The 21214-nt window shown below is 34.9% G+C and overlaps 1 protein-coding gene across 1 annotated transcript in view; it reads right to left on the bottom strand.

The window, feature by feature from the left end:
* Ncam2 (neural cell adhesion molecule 2) overlaps positions 1 to 19993 on the bottom strand; it is a 184860-nt gene extending 164867 nt beyond the window's left edge. The window contains 5 exon segments of the mRNA XM_059277709.1: positions 527 to 664; positions 8126 to 8269; positions 9832 to 10038; positions 12728 to 12802; positions 19915 to 19993. Of these exon segments, the coding sequence (XP_059133692.1) occupies positions 527 to 664; positions 8126 to 8269; positions 9832 to 10038; positions 12728 to 12802; positions 19915 to 19993 (643 nt within the window).
* Between the last annotated feature and the right edge of the window lie 1221 nt (positions 19994 to 21214).

Below are 21214 nucleotides of genomic sequence, written 5' to 3' on the forward strand. Positions count from 1 at the left end.
GGTGTCATTTGCAAGACTGCTTTTGTGGCCAGAAAGATTTCCACATATTTACCTTCATGTATATTTTAATACATAAGAATAAGAAAACAGAATAAAAGATTCTACTTTTAGTGAGGAATTCATGTGAGGAATTTGAAGATTTAAATGAATATTATTGACTAAAAAGTAACAGTATTAACTTAATTATTAAAGTTGGGGAAATGCAAATAATGAAAAATTAAGTGACACATACATCATAGAAATTTAAATATTGATCTAATAAGAGACATCATTACGTTCCAGTGTTGTGTTCTTTTAGCTACATGCCCAATAAAAATCAAGAGTAACATACTGAAAAGTGAGGGCATGTAAGAGTGGGTCTAGAGTTGAAATGTAATACAACTAATGCCATTAATATAATCGGTGGATTCTTACAGGAATAGAGAATATTGACTAGGGATGTATTTATTGTTGATTTTATAGTTTCCCTTCTAACAAACAGTGTTGAAATATGCAACAGAATGTGCAGAAATAATTTTTAGCTTACCATTAACAATAACAATGATATCCCGGAAATCAATCTCTCCCCTAGCCTCTACTCTTCCTTCACATCTGTATATACCTTCATCACTTTTATTGATGTTAAGAATCTGCAAGTTATTGTTTGCAAGCACAGCAAACCGATCTGAAAAACAAGCAAAAGAGAGGAAATGACATCAGTTATTGAGGCTGAGTTCAGAGCATTCTGACTTCCTAAGAGTTAAACTACAGCACTTTTCTGACACCATCCAACTTTTCATCAACCAAAAATTCAAATTTGAAAGTAAAATGTAATTTCACAACTTCAAGTTTCACTCTACCTCTTCCTTGTTATATCCCCCTGCTTAAAATACATTCAATACTTTATATCCACATAAAATGGTCAGGCTATTATTTTTATCCTTGGTGCTCTGAATGCAGAAATGATACACAAAAGAACAATGCAAGGAGTTTCGATATTGCTGATCTGACAACTTTTAAGTGCAAACAGTCACTTGGCTGTAGAAAATAGTTAGAAAATTTATTGAACATCCTTCCCCAAGAATAATTAAACTGCCAAATTTTCTATAACCAGAAAAGGCAGCCAAGTGACGTGCTAATGTGCAAACCACATAAAGGATATGAAAATGGTTATGACTTGAATTTATTTCAGTACTGTTTTGCAAATTACAAATTAATCTTCTTTATGAATAATCAGATACAAGCATTCATTTTTATTTCAAGGTTCAATTTTGTCTGTTCATATATGCACAAAGGTAGGCTGAAAAGAAACGTTATTTGCATTATTGACTGCTAAAACATATTTGTTTTCTTTTAATTATTTTACTTGGTGAATATGAAAGTTTTGCCTGCCTCCATATATGTGTACAAGGTGCATGCCCTTTGGATCCTGTGAAACTGGGTTACAGATGATTGTGAGCCTGTGGGTGGTGGGAATTGAACCTGGGTATTCTGCAATAATTATTCTTAATCACTGAGCATCATTCCAGGGCCAGAAGTGCTATGCAGTGGTATGTATAATTATCTCAGATGTTTAGGCATCACCCTTATTTAAAATCATTATCAAAAAAATTTTTGTAATATCAACGCTTTCCTTATTATGTAAATGATGCTCTCATGTCTAGTTCTAAGGATTTTAAATAAAATGTTATTATTTTTGTTTTAGAATTTCGTCTTGCACAGTAAATATCTTATGTTTCATTCATTAATGAATCCATAATAGCACTGAACATCAAGTTTTGAATAGGTATACTATTTAATATGTTGGTTATTAAAGTAGATATAATCTTTACTAATTTTGAATATGTGCATCAAACAGAATTTCTACCAGTAAAGAGAAGAAAGTCCCTACAACATTTATTGTCTAGATGCTACTTTTTCTTGTCTGGGTCAAGTTTATTGATTTTTATCTATCTTCTGGTTTAATAGAGATGCCTGGAAATCACAGAAGAAATTTGTGAAAAATAAAGGAAAAGGTTGTCACCTGGGAGTCCTGAAGTACATCCATGCTAAAAAGTAGAAGTTGTGATGGTAGGGGAAAAAAAAGAAAAACTATTATTATCCACACCTATTCAAATGCAGGTGTTATATAAATTGCCATCACTTTTTAATGGGATGGAGAGTTGTTTAGAGTAGAAATAACCGAAATAGTATTGCTCAAGCAGTAAGTTATTAAAACAGGCAAGCAAGTGGTCAGTGTTACATAATAGATACTTATTTGAGATGGAAATGTGTAGATTAAGTGGCTGCCTCAGAAAGAGTACAAATTATGAGGATAAAGACGTTATTTTCAGGTGTGTCTTTATATATAAAGAATATATAAAATTTTCCATTATGCTTATTTCTTTTGTTTTAACCTAAGGCAACCAAAACGTTCTTGCATAGGCTTCCCCAGTTAAGTGGAAAAGGAAACATGAAATTTCTTCACCACAGAAAACTAGGTTGGGGAAAGGGGACCTGTAAAGTACAAGTCTCCAAACTTCTGGAATGACTCAGAATTTCTGAAGACTCGTGAGGATCCAGTGTCAATTCAAATATATTCTTTCAAATTTTGTGGTTGAACATTAGAACAGGATACAATTATTTTTAAGATGTGAACCATGGCAGCACTAGTTAATGTGCCATCATGGATCCAGGAACTCTCACAAGGTCCCATTCCTGGATTAAAAGCTACAGGCAATTAACAACCACTAAGTGAGGGAGAATTGGCTTTCCCCTGAGATGAGTCACCCATTTGATTATCCAATACAAAGTTTTCATTCCTGAAAAACATATATATTAAACAGACTCAGCAGGTTGTGTTTGTATATTTATTTACAAATATTTATACAACATGCAACAATAATAGTAATTAATAATTAAAAAGAGCATGATTTGTGAGCAAGTGAGGGGATATGAAATGGGTTGAAGGGAGGAGGGGGGAATATCGTAATTATATTTAATCAAATAATTTTTAAATGAAGTAATTGTGTTTAAAAACATTCAGGGACAGGAGAATACTCCCAATCACATCATGTTGATTTTATTGTGTTTTCCAGCTTCAGAAAACATGTATACCCTATATATGTCAAGTCCTTAAATTATATTACTTTACTAGGTCTAAGAAAAATAGTAAAAAAAGGAACTCTGTTTTAATAGACAAGGTGATGTTTTAATTGAAAATGAAAACATAGTTATAGACATATAATATACTTTTGAGAGAATTTGATCAGTATTTTATTTTTCTGATTAGGAAAATGTCTCTTTCAAATTATCTTTTAATTAATTACTTTCTGTAATGGATTAGAAACCATCCAAATTGTAAAAGTATAATTTCATAAATGCATGCTATTTTATGTTTATGTCTATAAAACTGTCCATAGTAAAAACAATCTCTGTAGAAAGGGTATGTAAAATTCCAATATGTATATAAAGGTTGTAGCTGTTGGCAAGCTAAAAAAATAACATGCATCACTGACAAGAATATCCTAAAATAGACTGCTTCAAGAAATCACAGGTAGCAATGAGTCTGAAAATGCTTAAGAATCTTCTTATCAGTTGCAAATAATTTCAAATTTAATAATCAAAATTACAAAAAAATATAAATTAGATAACAATCAATAAATAATATACATCACTTTTAACTTTTGATTTTCAACTTCTCAGTCTTTTTCTCTTTTTTTATTTATTGTACATAATGCCATACTTTTTCTCTTCTACTATGACATGAATCAAAAGTTACATTTTAATAACGAACGATTTCTTCCAGGCTCCTTTATCCCTATTCATTTCGGACCACAACTTAGAAGTGTTGTAAGTATACCAGTCACAGAATGCATGCAATTCTGTTTAATATATTTACATGGAACTCAGGGCAGACTCACAAGTCATAGAACACTTTATGTCAGGCATATACTAAATCATCCTTCATATCTCCATTTCCTTGTGTCTACATTAACAACAAAAGTCTATGTGATATCACCCTAGCATTAATCATCATTTAGTGTTAAGTCTTCTCTCTCAGAAGTTATTCCCTAAGGACCTGAACAACCCCCAGTGTTTGGAGTTTTGCCTTGAACCTCATTCAAGTTATTCAATTTGATGAAATAGAAACATGCTTTTAAACGTATATTAGATCATATATATTAGATCATGTCAGTGCCTTTACTGAAATACTTCAGTGATAGGTCATATAAAATTTTTTTCATGACCTTTAATAGAAATGTCAAAATGATGTTGACTTTGATAGTCTTTCTTTCCGTGTTCCTTAATCATTGGGTAACAAGTCTGGATCACTTGCATAAGCATTCAGTTTGTATGTATATGAAAGTTCAAGTTAGACTGAACTGATTTTAGGTTCCTGCTGGGTAGCAATTAGCATTTCTCTTCTATAAAGTATCTACTTTGGAGGGAAACTCCTTAGGACTCAGCTGTTCTAAAGGGTGGTGAAACTTTCCATCTTACAGGAAAGTCCCCTAAGATCAGAAAGTAAACAAATCAAAAACATCAGGAAGTTCCTGGAACTGACCTTAGTCACTATGATTTTTCTCTCCCACAGCCTACATAATCAATAAGAATTGTTGAAAGATTGCCTCAGACTAGATATCTATGTGGAAGAGGCACTGTTTAACCTGTTGGATGTTGAAATTTGTGCTGGAAGGGACTTCTGATGATGCATATATATTTGACTCATTTCTGCTCTTGTAAGTAACTTTTCATCCACAGATAAGTAACCCCAATAAGGCCGGGCGGTGGTGGCGCACGCCTTTAATCCCAGCACTCGGGAGGCAGAGGCAGGTGGATCTCTGTGAGTTCGAGGCCAGCCTGGGCTACCAAGTGAGTCCCAGGAAAGGCGCAAAGCTACACAGAGAAACCCTGTCTCGAAAAACCAAAAAAAAAAAAAAAAAAAAAAAAGTAACCCCAATAAATCCTCTTGGTTCACAAAATTCACTTCCACCATATCCTTCCTTCTGTCTGCAGTTGTTTACCTACGTGGTATGTGTAGAATTGTCTTCATGATTTTCCAGGAATAGTGTCATACAACAGTTCCTTGGGATGTCATTGTGCTTCCTTTTATTATCAGGCCATTGCATGAGAGGTTTTCTGCCATGGAAAGTCCTCACATGAGGAGACATATCTATGTTGGTGCAAAGTGACATTTTTCCACTGACAGACATCTTTGAGATCCACCTTAACACCAACTCTCTTGAGCATCCTATCTATTTAACATGAGAACTTTGCAACTTACCTTTCATAGATTTCGGTGCACCTTGCTTTCAATGATTATCTGTTTACATATTCTTGTAGACTATCAATATTTTGAAGACAATGAAATTGTCTTCTAACAATGAATCAACATTCAATCTTTTATACTGTAAGATAATTACGTAAATTTTTATTGAATAATATTTTTTTTCTGTAATTCTGATACCAAAGAGCACTTTATTTAGATTCTAACTGATGTCTTTACAAACGTGATGAGACAAATTTCAAATTAGGGCATGTTGAAGAGTGTCTGTATATCTGTGTGAGTGACCACTAAAAATAGGGAAATCTTACTTCATAGGAGCTGCCTATGCTCTTTAGCAGATGGGTCTCCTTTTAGAGAAACAAAGGAAAAGCCTACTTAAATCATTCTCTTGGAATCTCATGTTAGATATCTGATAGATAGCTCTTATCAGAAGCAAATGAGACAAACTTTCTGAAGCCTTCAACATCTGGCCTTGACTGCCAATTCAGTAACCAATGAAACATTATCAAATAGTACTCCCAGATCATCTACTTAATTTAAAATCTTTATACACATTATTTGGCTGTAAATCCAATTTTGTTACACTAGCTGAAAAAGACAGAACATGCTAAATGCAATACAAAAATATATATATAAATAATCAAATTGTTAAAATATTAAATGTTTTGAATCTGCTTCTAATGTTCCTAAGTTAGAAAAGTTTGAGCTGCACAACTATCATTAATTATTTTATTTTAATTGAATGCTATAAAACTCTGTAATATTCCAATTTTAAATCTACTAATATCTGGTTTGTAAATATTATTTTTTCTAGGCATAAGCTGAATATGTATAATTTTGGTAAAAAGTTCTCATCTTTAAAAACAGAGTAAAGCACAAAACATTAAAAAATAAATACCATGATTGAGAACAACACATCTAACAACATGCTCAATTTATTTATATAGCAAACATTTGTGAATGCCTGATATATTATTTACAGGCTACAGAAACTGCTTGAAATGGATGCATTGATCCATTGTCTACCGATAGAATATTTCATTAAGAGCACAGGAGCTGGAAAAGCCCATTTAGTGTTTCAAGACAAAGGGTGGGAGAAGAATCCAATGGGGATTCCAGATTTGCATATTCCATTGTTGGATGCTGGGAAACCACCTCAGCTATGCTACAGCACAGTCATTTCTGCATCATCACTACATTTCTTAAACAGAGGGTGTTTTAAGGCTTTGTTCCAAGTCACATTTTAAAACTGTTAATCATTTTAAATCTTCTTGTGATTAAGGTTTATGATAACCTGTATATAAATGCAAGCTCTAATACTGGATAATCTGAAAGTGTGTAGACACTGTCATTTAACTATTATAAGGAAACTTCCATTTAATTATTATAGGAAAACTTCCTGTCCTTTCAGATTGAGGGACAGAATGCTGAAAACACATTGCATAAAGTACTCATATAATTTGTGTAAAGCTTGAAGGATTTATACATAACAAAAAAGAAGTAATTAAATGTTATATTTTATTAAATTAGAATATAAAATGAAAGTTTATCATTAACTGACAAGTACTGAACATGTTATGCTTGGAAAAATTATCTTAAAATAAAAAATGACTATTAAACATAATTATGACACATTCTCTAAATGTACTTAAAAATAGACATTCTACTTTCTATACTTTATGCTGTGGAAATTTCATCTCTTCAAAACACATAATGGAATCATCTAACATGGAAAATACTTTAAAAGACTCAATTATTTGTACTTCTATGTAATGCAGGTGCATTGAAAAATATACCAAATTGAAAGTGTCCCTACGCAGAATGGTAAAGTAGCATAATGTAAGTAAATTATTCTTTCAATTTCAAATGTCATATTCTGGAATTTTACCTCAGTCTGAATCAAAATCATGATGACAATTTGAACAAATATTCTCTTCTGTCAATTATCCATACTTATATTTCCATAATACTTAGAATATGGCACTTTCTTTGAGAGAACATCCATAGAATACAAGGCAGATTTCACACTGATATTATATTCTGCTTGTATATAGTTTTCTCATGGTATTGGAAATATAAAGAGTAGATTCTGGATGTTTTGCCATCCACTACTTTATTTGCTTTTTGTTTTTTAACAATGTAGTAATAGCTGGTAGTAACAGAAGACAAGCACACAATTCTCCATAATAGTACTTGTAGTAACTCTTTTTGCCTTTCTATAATAAACCACTTGAAAATTCTGCTGCCAAATCTACCATAGACAAAATGTATCTGTGAGTATGGCTTTTTGTTTGTTTGTTTGTTTGTTTGTTTGTTTGTTTTGGGGTTTTTGTTTTGTCTTGTTTGCTTGCTTGCTTGTTGGTTTTCTGTTTTATTTTGCTTTTTACACGTACCTATGTATTCCTGTTTGGCTTTGGAAATCTTATGAAGCTGAGATGACCTTCAACTCCTGACTATTCTACAGCTTTCTGACAAGTGTTAGGATTACAGGAATATGTCATCACGGCTGGCCACATGTCTTTCTTTTGCTAGCTTATTAAAAGCAACAAAGGTACAGAATTTGACCCAAAGACCAGAGGACAGCAACCTCAAACGGGGTCTTAAATCTCAGAATACTTGTTTGAAACTTGAAGTCAAATTAATGCTGTCTCTTTGGTTGTTTGCTTATCTATGTGTCACAATCACATTCTTACTCTATGGCCCAGGCTGACTTTGGGATCACATCTCTCCTGTGTCCGACTTTTAAATGCTGGAAATATTGACACATAATAGCATGCCCAACTCTCTGTTTCTTTTTCTACAATACAGAATATTCATAATTGAAAACCTTGAAGTGTTTTTAGAACATATAACTTAAGGAGTTACCAAAATACTAACTGTCGGGAATGGTGGTGACTTCCTCGTTGTGATACAGCCAGCTGACCGCCGGGGCCGGGGAACTGCTAACCCTGCAGACCACTTCTGCATCCTCCCCTTGCTTGAATTCTTGAGGGGACACCACTTCTTTGAAGGTGAGTTTTTCTGCATCAAGAAAATAAAACCACTTGTTAAAGATTTATCACTTACTTAACTCGACATATCGTCATCTATTATTAATTATTATTGTAGTGAGAATTCAGATATTTAGAAACTTTATAAATAGTGATCTGTGTTCTCACCTCATCACCTTGTCAATGTGCTCCAATAACAGAATTTTGTCTTTATTCTCTTAAGCATTCTTGACTGTGAAGTTTGCTGTTCTGAAAATTAACTTTCCACTTCAACTCTTAATTCTCTCCCCACCTTTAATTTATTTTCTGTGAAATTCTATTACATGTATATAAGATATTTATATCTATCTATCTATCTGTGTATATATATATATATATACACACACACAGATAGATAGATATAGATATACAGAGAGAGAGAGAGAGAGAGAGAGAGACAGAGAGAGAGAGAGAGAAAGAGAGAGAGACTGAGAACAACACTAATTAGACATCAATAAGTGTCATGGCATAATGAATGAGCACAGATATTTATGTTCAATAGAGAGTTTTTCAAAAAAATATAAATTGTTGTGGCAGCAAAATTGTTTCATTTTTAATTTAATAATTAAATCACCAAGATTTTCATGTATCACTCAAAAAGTAATGAAAAATGTTTTAAAAAATTAGGCCTATAAGTTATCAACTTAATTATTTTTTTATTTTGAGAACCAGGCAAAACAGGATATCCTTTTAATATCTTTTCCAGAAAATTTTAATATGACAGGGATAGAAAAAGCCAAAGATGAAGATATTCCATGGAAAAGTCTGGGTTTATTTTAATATATCATATTTTTATAGCAATGAAAAACAAAATTATAAAGAGCAAGACATTTCGTGTTTCTATTTAAAGATGTATGGACCTCAATATCCCTCAAATTTATGACTGAGTGCCAGTTTTTACTTTTTTTTCATTTTTTTATTAAGAAATTTTCTATTCACTTTCTATATCAACCACAGATCCCCCCTCTTCCCTCTTCCCACCCTGCAGCCTTCCCCCCAACCCACTCCGTCCCCACATTCTCTAAATCAAGGTCTCCCATGGGGAGTCAGCAGAGCCGGCACACTCACCTGAGACAGGTCCAAAGCCCATCCCCCTGCACCAAGGCTGTGCAAGGTGTCACACCCTAGGCACTGGGCTCCAAAAAGCCTGCCCCTGCACCAGGGATGGATCCCGATCCCCTGCCTGGGTGCCCACCAAACAGTTTGAAATACAACTGTCTCCCGTATCCAGAGGGCCTAGGCTAGTCCTATGGGGGGCTCCACAGCTATTATTCCACAGTTCATGGGTTTCCACTAGTGTGGCTGGTCATCTCTGCACGTTCTCCCATCATGATCTTGATGTCCCCCTGCCCACAGAATTCCTCCTCTCTTACTGATTGTAATCCTGGACCTCAGCCTGGCACCTGGCCGTGGATCTCTGCATCTGCTTCCGTCAGCTGCTGGCTGAGGGTTCCATGTGGACAGTTTTCACTGTTAAGCATATTTTGTTGTGCTTGAAACCTTTGAAATGAAACTGCTGTTTCGACGAACAGAAACACAATTTGAACAACTTACGGTAAATTTCCAAAACTACTGTAGCTTCTTGCGTCTGTCCTTTGCCATCCGTTGCTTGGCAGCGATAGATACCCGCATCTTCTATGTTTGCATTATAGATGGTTAGTCGTGACCTGACCCCTTCCTTCTGTAACATAACCCTCTGTGTTGAAATGATCTTTTCTCCTTGAGGATTATACCAATCTATACTCTCAGGCTCACCAATTGCTGCAAGACGGAAAAAAAAAATGTTTGAAAAATCGATTTGGAGTGTTTGTTTTCATAGTGACATTTACTATTATGTAACAATTTCAGCAATTTAGAAAAAGAATGTCAATAGAAGACTGGAAATCTGAAAATTGTACAAAACTGAAAGTAAACACAAATGTTAAGACAAATGTTCATCTTTGTTTAATCAACATTAAGGACTCCGTCTGGTACATGTAAGCAAACTTCAAACATTTCATCTGAAATACATTACTAGAATTTAAGCTGTGAGAATTGAAGCTTCTTCAAAGTCATAATATACGGGTTATTTTTGCACAAAATATTAAAACTGCCTTAGGCAGACATAAGCCCAATTGGTAGACGTTTATAAAGAGAAACAAAGGTTAACATGATTTCATATGCTCGGTTGTTATTCCCAAGGTCAAGAGACAGCGGAAGTATTGGCCCAAATATAGAATACTCACAAACATGTAAATATTTTGTAAAACAAATTTTGGCCTTTGGTATTTCTAAATTTTGAGTTAATTTTCCAACTTGTTCAAGTGGTGCAGAAAAGGCCAATTGCTATTTAAGAAAAAAGAAATCCCAATGTCTCTTCCCAACTGAAATGAATTATTTTCTCAGTTTCATCTGAAATTATTAACTATTTAATCATACTATAATTAGAATTAATAGAAATAGTACTTATCCTGCTTAGCACTTATAACCAATTATAGTGTAAACATTAATTTAAAGTTTCCAATTCAGAATCTAGGTCATGAACGACTTTATAAAACTAAAGCTTCCTGCATTTTCTGTCAGTCAACAAAGATATTTCATCTAACATGCATTCACTCAAATGTGGTGGGAAAATGCATAAAGTTAACAACCATAGGTCCTCTGTGAAGATAATAGTTCCTTCTTTTTTATTGTTATGAAAAATATCTTTCTTTGTAAAATACTGTAGACAGATCCAAGGAATAAACAATAAATATACATCAGTTCTACTTGGAATAATACAAAAAAATCACAGTTTTTAAATGTAATGTAATATTATAAATATATTTTAGATATTTCATTTTCTAACATTATGGTAGGGAAATTTCACCATCATAGAGGTATCACTAAATTTACACCAAGCAATCCCAATTCTATTTCTTTCAGAATATCTAGTGAGTGATAATTTCCAGTAAGATGTTCCATATGAAAACTGAGCTGCGGTATTAGACACATGATTAAAATAATCAAAATTATTCTTTTTTCTGAAAGTGTATTCAAAGTATTTACTATATATGGAACAGTCTTCCATCAATAATATGATAGGTCACTGGCTAGTTTAGAGGGAAATTATATGTGTAGAGTTTCAATTAGTCATATATTTAATGTATCTGAATTTAAATTATTCTGTAAATATTCACTATCAGAGTAGGAAACATAATGCAAACTCTGATTTGCATAGTTTCTATCATTATTATACTTACGCATAAGAAACTCAATATATTATTAAATGAAGTATTTTCAAAATATTCACTTGTTTATTTTTGTTTTGTATCACTTAAAGCTATAATATATATACCAAATTGCAATAATAATACACAAAATAAAATTTATTTGATTTTTGTAATAGATTTAAACTTTCCATTTTATGTAATTTTTACCTAAAGAGTGTATAAGTATAAAACATGTAAATTATAGAAACAGTACCTAATATCCTTTGGCCAAAATTCCTCTGACATAAGTAAAAATATTAAACAAATAATTATTACCTTTGATACTCTATTAGTATAAAAAATGTGTTTCACCATATGTGTTATTTAAGATGCATAGGGAAGTAAACATTTAAAAAACAAAATTTGTTTTTTAATATTTTCTAATCATAAGATCCAAATATTTAATGTCTATATTCTCTGAATATGGATTATGAATATTAGTTGAACAATATTCTACTTTTTTAGTCCTTGTCAAAATTTAAATAAGCATAGCATTGTCAAGACAACTTTTCCCCTTTTTGTGTGATCCTGGAGATTTAAATCAGGGCTTTGCATGCATTAGGTAAGCCCTCTACCACTAACCTATACTACAAATGTGCTAAGCAAATTTTGTATTATCTATATCAGGAATACGTATAGCCTTCTTGATCTATGTCAGGAGTACTTAGGGTATTCTTGTCTTACATTATTTGACTGTTATCAGAAACAGAGACATATTAAAAATAGCCTCATACATTATTTTAGCATTAACTGAAGAGTTTTGAATACACACACACACACACACACACACACGTATATATAGCTTATGTTCATAAGTGTCGATATGATTAATACAAGCAGGTGGATAATATGTTCATTTCACATTTCTATAATATAGTGAATTAAAACTTTCTGATCAAGTACACAAAAACTGTCTGAAAAAAATAGAATTCTAATTAAATGGAATAATTTTTGGCAGAAATGTCATGTAATACATTGATTAATTATCAAAAAAATTTCAAAAACCTTTTAATGACTAAATAATTATACTTGATTACAATTTATATACCAAAAAGATATACACTATTTTGTCATTTAACTTTCTTTCAGGCGTTAGAATTATTTTTCATATAATAAGTGACAATATACTATTTTTTAGCAAGATCAATTTTAACTATTTAAATTTATTCAATGTACTTTATAAACACTAAAAGCACAAGACACATTATCTGAATACATACCTGTACATGTGAAGAATTTAGATTCACCCACACTAAGCTCTACTTTGCTAAGTGAAATTGTCACTTGAAGAAGAGCTGAAAAAAATATTTGAGTAACAGTTAATTGGGATTTTGAGCACAAATTCTAGTTATTGATATAAGTCACAAAAGACACACAAAAATCATTTTTTGCCAACTTTTCATTATTCAATTGCTGTGAAATAATCTATCTGTACACTAAGAATATGTATTACTCTCACTGATTAATAAAAAGCTGACAGGCCTGTAGCCAGGCAGGATGTATGAGCAAGACAGCTGGACACAGAGGATGCTGGAATGAAGAAGGGCGGAGTCAGAGGAGACCCCAGCCAGTTGCTGAGGAAGGAGGATGTATATAAAATGAGGAAACAAGCTGTGAGCCACATGGCAAAGCATAGATGAGAAATATGCATTAATTTAAATGTAAGAGTTAGCTAATAACAAACCTGAGCCTTCAGCACAACATTTATAAGTAATATATCTGAGTGGTTATTTAGGAACTGGTGGGAGTGACAGAAATGTCTGACTACATTCACTATGGAAAAAAAATGTAAGTTTTATAAATATATTCCAGCAATTCTATATGCTACAATAGCAAGAATTTCACACCAGTCTAACTGTGGCATTTATCTATTTTATTTATTCAATATAATTCTATTGGACATATAATTGATCAATTTCATAGTTTCCTTTTCCCTAACAATATGATGGGTCTTATTTGATTAACCATATGGTGTAATACATAATGAAAAATTCCTTCCAACAATAAGACTTTTGGCAAAAATCATAACTTAAATACTTGTTGTCAAGTTAAAATAATAAAAATTCTAGAATTTTACAAGATAATTAAAATGTTTTTCTCATTGAAATTGACTGACCTATTTCTTTTTTTTTAATTTTTTTAATTTTTATTTTGCAATACAATTCAGTTCCACATATCAGCCATGGATTCCCTTGTTCTCCCCCCTCCCGCTCCCCTCACCATCCCCCCAGCCCACTCTCCATTCCCACCTACTCCAGGGCAAAGCCTTCCCTGTGGACTGAGATCAACCTGGTAGACTCAGTCAAGGTAGATCCAGTCCCCTCCTCCCAGGCCGAGCCAAGCGATCCTGCATAGGCCCCAGGTTTCAAACAGCCAACTCATGCAATGAGCACAGGACCCGGTCCCACTGCCTGGATGCCTCCCAAACAGATCAAGCCAATCAACTGTCTCACCCATTCAGAGGGCCTGATCCAGTTGGTGACCCCTCAGCCATTGGTTCATAGTTCATGTGTTTCCATTCGTTTGGCTATTTGTCCCTGTGCTTTATCCAACCTTGGTCTCAACAATTCTTGCTCATATAAACCCTCCTCCTTCTCGCTAATTGGACTCCCAGAGATCCACCCGGGGCCTAGCCATGGATCTCTGCATCGAGATCCCTCAGTAGTTGGATGAGGTTTCTAGCACTACAATTAGGGTGTTTGGCCATCCCATCACCCGAGTAGGTCAGTTCGGGCTGTATCTTGACCATTGCCAGCAGTCTGTTGTGGGGGTATCTTTGTGGATTTCTGTGGGCCTCTCTAGCACTTTGCTTCTTCCTATTCTCATGTGGTCTTCATTTACCATTGTCTTCTATTCCTTGTTCTCCCTCTCTGTTGTTGATCCAGCTGGGATCTCCCCCTCCCCCAAGCTCTCTTTCCCTCCACCCTCGCCCTTCACTACCCCCACTCGTGTCCAGGCTGTTCATGTAGATGTCATTCCATTTCTCTGTCATTGGGCGATCCCTGTGTCTTTCTTGGGGTCCTGTTTTCCAGGTAGCTTCCCTGGTGATATGAGTAGCAGTCCAGTCATCCTTGTTCTACATCTAGTATCCTCCTACGAGTGAGTACATGATACTAGATGTGGACTGACCTATTTCTAATGATGGGAAAGACTACACAGTAAGTCATTACCCAAATCCTGTCACCACAATCTCCTTTCCTCAGAAATAGATATGCATTTATTCAATAAAGTAACATGGGTACAAGATATATAAATGGAGAAAATATTGAAGTTCTTGTATGAGCCTGTGCTGGGAATAAGTAAGTCAGAGTAACCAACAGCCCTCTTCTACTGAGCACAGACTGCAGGAAAAAAAGTGCTCGTTAGTCTTGTGTACAGTGGTGCCACAGACACATGGCATGGAACTGGAGTAAGATCTACTCTTGTTTCTGAAGAAAATAGAAACTATTAGTGCTCTGATAAATGGAGGCATCAGGGAAACTTGCCTCCTCTGAGCACAGCACTTATATCCATAACAATTCTGTCACGTTGAGACTCATGGTTTCAGTAGTGGATATGTGTTCTCAGGAGAAATCCAAAGAAGATGTTTGCCAAAGTAGAATAGCAGGAAGGGCTAACAGTCAATTGTGGTAAGCATAAATGCCCTTGGAAGACACACAGTATAGCCAGTATTTTTATAGATGAGGTTCTATTCACTATAACATTATAAACTGACCTTAAAAAATGAGTGTTTTAAGATATAATGAATAATAGCTCAAACAACAAATAGGAGAAATGGAAATATGACTTTAAAAAATGCATATTTTAGACTGGGTCCCAAACATAACTGTTCTGAAATGTTTAAAGAAATGAAATACATACTCAAAGCATTTCAACATGCTAGAAGAGTAGACTTCAATTTTTTTTCTGTCCAAACAAATGGATAATAATAAGGCAGACATATTTATACAAGGTAAGCACTAAATAATTTGTGCATGCATTTAAATGTCACATGGGATTCAGAATGTACTGTGGATTGTATGAGGAATAATCTACATAGGCTTATGTGTTGAACACTCCTCTTGAGGCTGATGATATGAAAGGCTGTGGTTCCTTTTGAATCTGAAACTCCATGGAACTAGATAGGTTCTAGGTGATGATATTTTTTTTTTTTTTTGTTCTGTTTAGCCCAATTCAATAAAGAGGGACAGAAGCGTAGGGAGAGGGTCAAGACTAATATACAAAGCCATTTGGCATACATATTGGAAATCTATCCCCAGCAGAGCTACCTGGAATTGACAGAACATACCTATTGGGGTCCAGATGTTCTACAGATCTTTAGGAGGTGCAACCCTGTCCCAGATGTGGCCGGTTGAATGTGGAAAATGCAGGCAGGAGATAAAGCCTAAAGGGGATGCCTTCCATGGCAAAACAAGTCCACAAAAGTTGAGGGAGTGCCAAAAGACTCAGATAAGGAGCTCCAAGACACTGTTTGATCAAGCTCTGCTTGCCCTGCTATTTCTAGCAGTTAGATTAAGCAATGCATAAACAGCAAGGGGAAAATAGGAATAATTCATTCCTGAAGTGAACCCAGAGTCTTGTATTTTTGCCTACCATTACCCTCTGTTCCTGGTCCCTCTGCTACCCAGGGTTACTCAGGCTGTGGCATATACCTAAGAAAAATGTATGATATGCAAATGTGAGGGAAAGTGGTGTCATGCAAATGACTTATGAAGGGCCAACACCCCCCAGGGCTCAGCACTTTTGAGCTCAGACCTTTGCAGCTGTCTAGCCCACTTTTCTTCCTGGGAGTAAAACTCTTTCTCTTAATAAACTGTCTCTATTTCTATCACTATATGTTACTGCTCCAATTCTTTGTTCCAGGAAACAAGAGCCTAGCTATATCAGCAGGTGCTCTCTGATTCATGCAGGTAACAATTGGTGATCTGCCAGTCAGAAGGTACAATTGGTTTATGTCTATAATCTCTGAACTTTAACACAATGGAAGATTAGATGCTTTCAGACTTTTTTTTTTTTTTTCACTCTCTCTCCCACAAAAGAACCATGAACCCTGACAGCAGAGCACTCTTTCTTGTTTCCTTTCCCTCTCCCTTTCACAGTCCACGGTGCTCTTTGAAATGGTAGGCAAGCTATTGTGGGATGCCTAAGGATAACATGATGCTAACAGTTACCAAAGGCCTGAAAGAAAATAACACAAATGACTGGTTCAAACTCTGGTCAGGGGGAAGAAAGCCCCGAAGAGCTGAATTCTCAGACCAGTGCTTCTAGCTCTCCTGAAGCTACACTTAGAGTAGTCTAAGATCCCTAGATAATAATGACTGTGATCTGATCTGCAAATGACAGATCTCTTTGTGGACATAGACTGGACGAGAAGTCCACTAATGTAGAACTTGTACCACCCTGACCCATAGAATTATCATAAAAACATACTTTAATTGTTTTTATTCTCTGCTATGGTGCATAATCAAAAACTGGAATTGGTTTTTATCCCAAGGCTATAAAGAAAAAGAGCCCTTTAAACAAGCTCTGTGGGGGTGGGGAGGTGTGATGAGGGTTGATTAAAGTATAGAAGTATGAACTACGTGATACTGCATCCAGACTTTTCTTGTAAATATCAGGAGAAATAATCAGGTCTTCATAACTATCTACAAAGATAATCAGAAGCTGCAGAAGAAAGCACATAATACTTTGACACCTTAGATTATACTTGTTTGTGTACACATGTCAACTAGCAAACAGAAAACAATACAAAATGGAACTTAGCTAATATATTTTGTCTTTCTCAACAAAGTCCTGCCACATCTCCATGTTTTTACATTTATCCAGGTTATCAATAAAGGAACATGGTCCTAATGATCATACCAGGAGTAGTACTTCTTGTCATCCATCCACATGTGACAATGTCTGATAATTTAATGTCTGATAAAGCATGTGCTAGGACCCTCAAGATTAATTAGAATCCACATATCTATTTGAACCATAGCAATGTATGGAGAATCAAGAAAGATTTTTTGATGAACTGTCCTGATTTACCAGTAACTTTCAGACCTTGAATTTAGTTTACAGTATTTACTTACTCCTGACTATGTGCTATGTCCCTGCAGAAAAAAACAAAGAGTGTGGGCAAAGTTCAAAAGCATGCTGAAAAACTATTGGCTTAAGTCCTAATGACCATCTGCCCAATGATCATGTCCTCCCATCTTATAACCCACCGTTTGAGATGATAATGATCCAACAGGGCTCCAGGAGTGTAAATATCATTACAATAAAGGAAAGTTCAATTAAGGTACTTATTCATTACTTATGACAAGTTTGAAAAGGTTATTCAAGGAAAAAGGGAAATCTGATCCGAATTTGCAGCAGGCTAATTGGGGCTTTCAGGAAATTCAGCAACTTGGATTCCTCATCCTCAAAAGGAAAAGTTTTCTGAATCAAAGTATGATTCTATGGAAAGTGTAAAAGTGTCACATGAGACCTGAGAATTCAATGATTCAGTTACTGGGCATTGTTGTCTTGGTGTTCATAAGATACCAAAAAATTGTGATTACACTCGTAGACACCACACCATTGGAAAGCCTTCCCAACAAGCAAACACTCCGATTAGTCTTAGAGACCAAGGAGAAAATCCCAGGTCTGCTTCAGCTGTGAAGTTCCTGGACCCTACATATGCGAATGTGTCAAATGCAGTCCACGGTCATCTGTGAGGACCCATCATATAGGATCCAGGGAGCTGTCCTTAGATGACATGTCTCCATGCCATGAACAGGAAGGGACAACTTCTCTATGACCACATTACAGAACTGAAAGTTCCCAGGGAAAGATTCTGGAAGACAGAAAAGCAAGACACCCTCACAGATCTTTCAAGAGTTACCCATGTTTCCTCCTAAAATAGACAGAGATCAAAGATCCTTGTTCTTTGTCAAAACAAACATTCTTAACTTCTTAAAATGTATTCAAATGGCATTTTTGGGGGGTCTATAAATATTTAATGAAACCTTTAAAATGCTACTTATTTATATAAAATCATAGTTATTCGATCATAAAACTTTAGCTATGAAATTTAAGTTGGATACATAGATTTTGATAGGTACTTGCTTTCAAAATATGGTTTAATAGTTAGAGATAACGGAAAAAAATAAGCCATAAAATGATTTGTTCGGATGAACAATCTGTAAAAAATTAACAGTAAAATAGTTTTACTTTTGGCATTATTATAGGCCTCTTTAGAGCCAGAAATAGTCTTAAAATACAAATGATAAATTTAACATTTTTATTTGGAGTGATGCATTTAAGATAATACGTATGTTTATCAAGATCATTAGGTTAATTTCCTTTTCACAAAAGACATATAAAAGATGCAATTCCAATAAGTAGTAGTATTGAGAACCTAGGTGAGCTTAAGTTGTATGTAATTAAAAGTCTATAAATTTCTTACAAATACCTATAATTAATACAAATAAATTTAAGACAGTTTTTAACTTATAATTATGTTAAGATTAAAAAATACAGCTGACTACCTATATTCTTTCAAAACAGGAATTTTTATCCTGTCCAAATTAAAATTAAGCAAAAATTCATTTTATTTATTTTTATTGAAAATTCATACAATGTATTCTTATCCCCTTCTCAATCTCCTACTATATCCCCCCAAACTCCCCACCCATTTAATGCTCCCTTTCTCTCTTAGAAAACAAAGGAAAAAGGGGATGGTTCAATTAAAATAGAAAAAAAAAAACAACACAAAAAACACACATGTACACTTTCATAAAAACACAAAGTCAGAAGCCATAATAAACATGTGAAAGACTAGAAGATAAAAAAATGCTCAAATATAGCAATATGAGAAAAAAAATCTAAAAACTATCATTGAGTACATTTTCTGATGGCCATCTACTACTGATATGGGACCTACTCTTTTAAGTGTGGTTTTTATACCCAGATAGACTCTATTAGAGAAAATTAAATTTTCCTTTGTAAGCAGTTGTAAATTGGAGATTGCTTTTTGCTTAGAGATGGGAGATCTAGTCCACTTCCCCATCTAAGTTTTGGGACTTCCCACTCCTGCTTGAACCTGAGCAGACATATGCATTCTGCCTCAGTCTCTGTGAGTTCATATGTACATCAGTCCTGCTGTGTTTGGAAGACAGATTCCTTAGTGCCATCAATTCCCTTTGGATCTTAAATCTTTCCCCCTCCCCTTCTGCACAGTTCTCTGAGCCTTGAAGCTTTGAAGAAGGCATTCTATTTAGGACTGAGTGTTCCAAAGTCTCTCACTCTCTGAGCATTGTGCAGTTGTGAGTTTCTGTATTAGATACCCTCTACAGCAAGAGGAATCATCTCTGCTTATGGTTGAGTGATACACTGATCTATGGGTACATCAAAATGTAATTAAGAGTCATTTTATTGCCTTGTTCCTTAGCAGAATATTGTGTTTTCCCATAGGCCCATGACCTATCTAACCTCAGCTTCTTGGCCACCTGCGACATGTCAGGCTTGGATTCTTTCTCATGGAGTGGGTCTTAATTCCATTCATAAAATGGTTGGCTGGTCCCACCATATTTGTGCCACCATTGAACCAGTGTATCAAGAGGCAGGTTAACATTGTTGATCACAGGTTTTGTAGCTGGATTGGTGGTTACCTTGCTCTATGTATCATGAAGAGTATCTTCTATTACCATGAATGCTAGTCAGTAGAGGTGAAGGCCCTAGGTAGGCACCAGCTCAACTTCCCTGTTTCATTGAGATATGCAAATGTCTTCTTCAGCAATAGAACCTTTAACATTAGTTTGTGGAGAGAAACCAATAGCCACAGCAATAGTTTGAGCTGTTTGTGGTTGTCGTAGGACCCCTTTGGCCAACAATTCAATTAGATGTGACCCTTTTCGGGCACTGGAACTTTCACTTGGATTTTGATTCTCCTTGTACTAGAAGTCATTAGTTGTGTGTAGTCTTTCATTTAGGGGTTGTACACCATAAAATCCTCTCCTTCCACCTTAACATGTCCTCTGACATTGCCATTCTTCTGGTGTTGTTTATAAAGTCATTTCTAAGAGAGATTGTTTTACAGCAGACTTTGTGGTACTCTGGCTTTTACAATCTTTTTTGATTTTCTTCTGTGGTGTTCCCCTGAGCCAGAGATGCAGCTTTAAAAAAAAATATCAATCTATAAGATAGGATGAAGCCATAGGTTTCTTCTAGATAAGGATGACGGTACTTTAACTGGCTTATCATCAAGTCAATCTTATATACAACTTGTATACTAATCTTGTGTAATTGCTCTCATTCAAGATGCAAAACAATTTCAAACTAAACTTATGATACAAGGATTCTAGCAATCCTCTACGATGTGAAACCAAGACCCCATAACAAAACAGATAGATGAATTAGGTAAACAATTATGTGGGTTATAGGTTCTCCCCCAAGATCTGTGACTTCACTAGCCCCAAATAGTTCACTAGGTTTCCAGGTACAAGCATGATTTAGCTCTTTTGATTGGCCTTAAGTTCAATCAGAGAGATGTTTGTTACAGTCAGGATTGGCGGTCACTACTGCACCCTTATGGACACTGTACCATGCTGGTCATTGTTGTGGTTCAGAGGCATCATATCTGCTGGGGATTATTAGTTGTTCACCTCTTTTGGAACCTTGTAGTGTGCCTTCTGGTACCATGAAAGGTAATCCACAGGGAGGATGCTTTCAATTCTGTT

This window comes from Peromyscus eremicus, chromosome 12, assembly GCF_949786415.1.
Source record: "Peromyscus eremicus chromosome 12, PerEre_H2_v1, whole genome shotgun sequence".
NCBI classification, from domain to species: Eukaryota; Metazoa; Chordata; class Mammalia; order Rodentia; family Cricetidae; genus Peromyscus; species Peromyscus eremicus.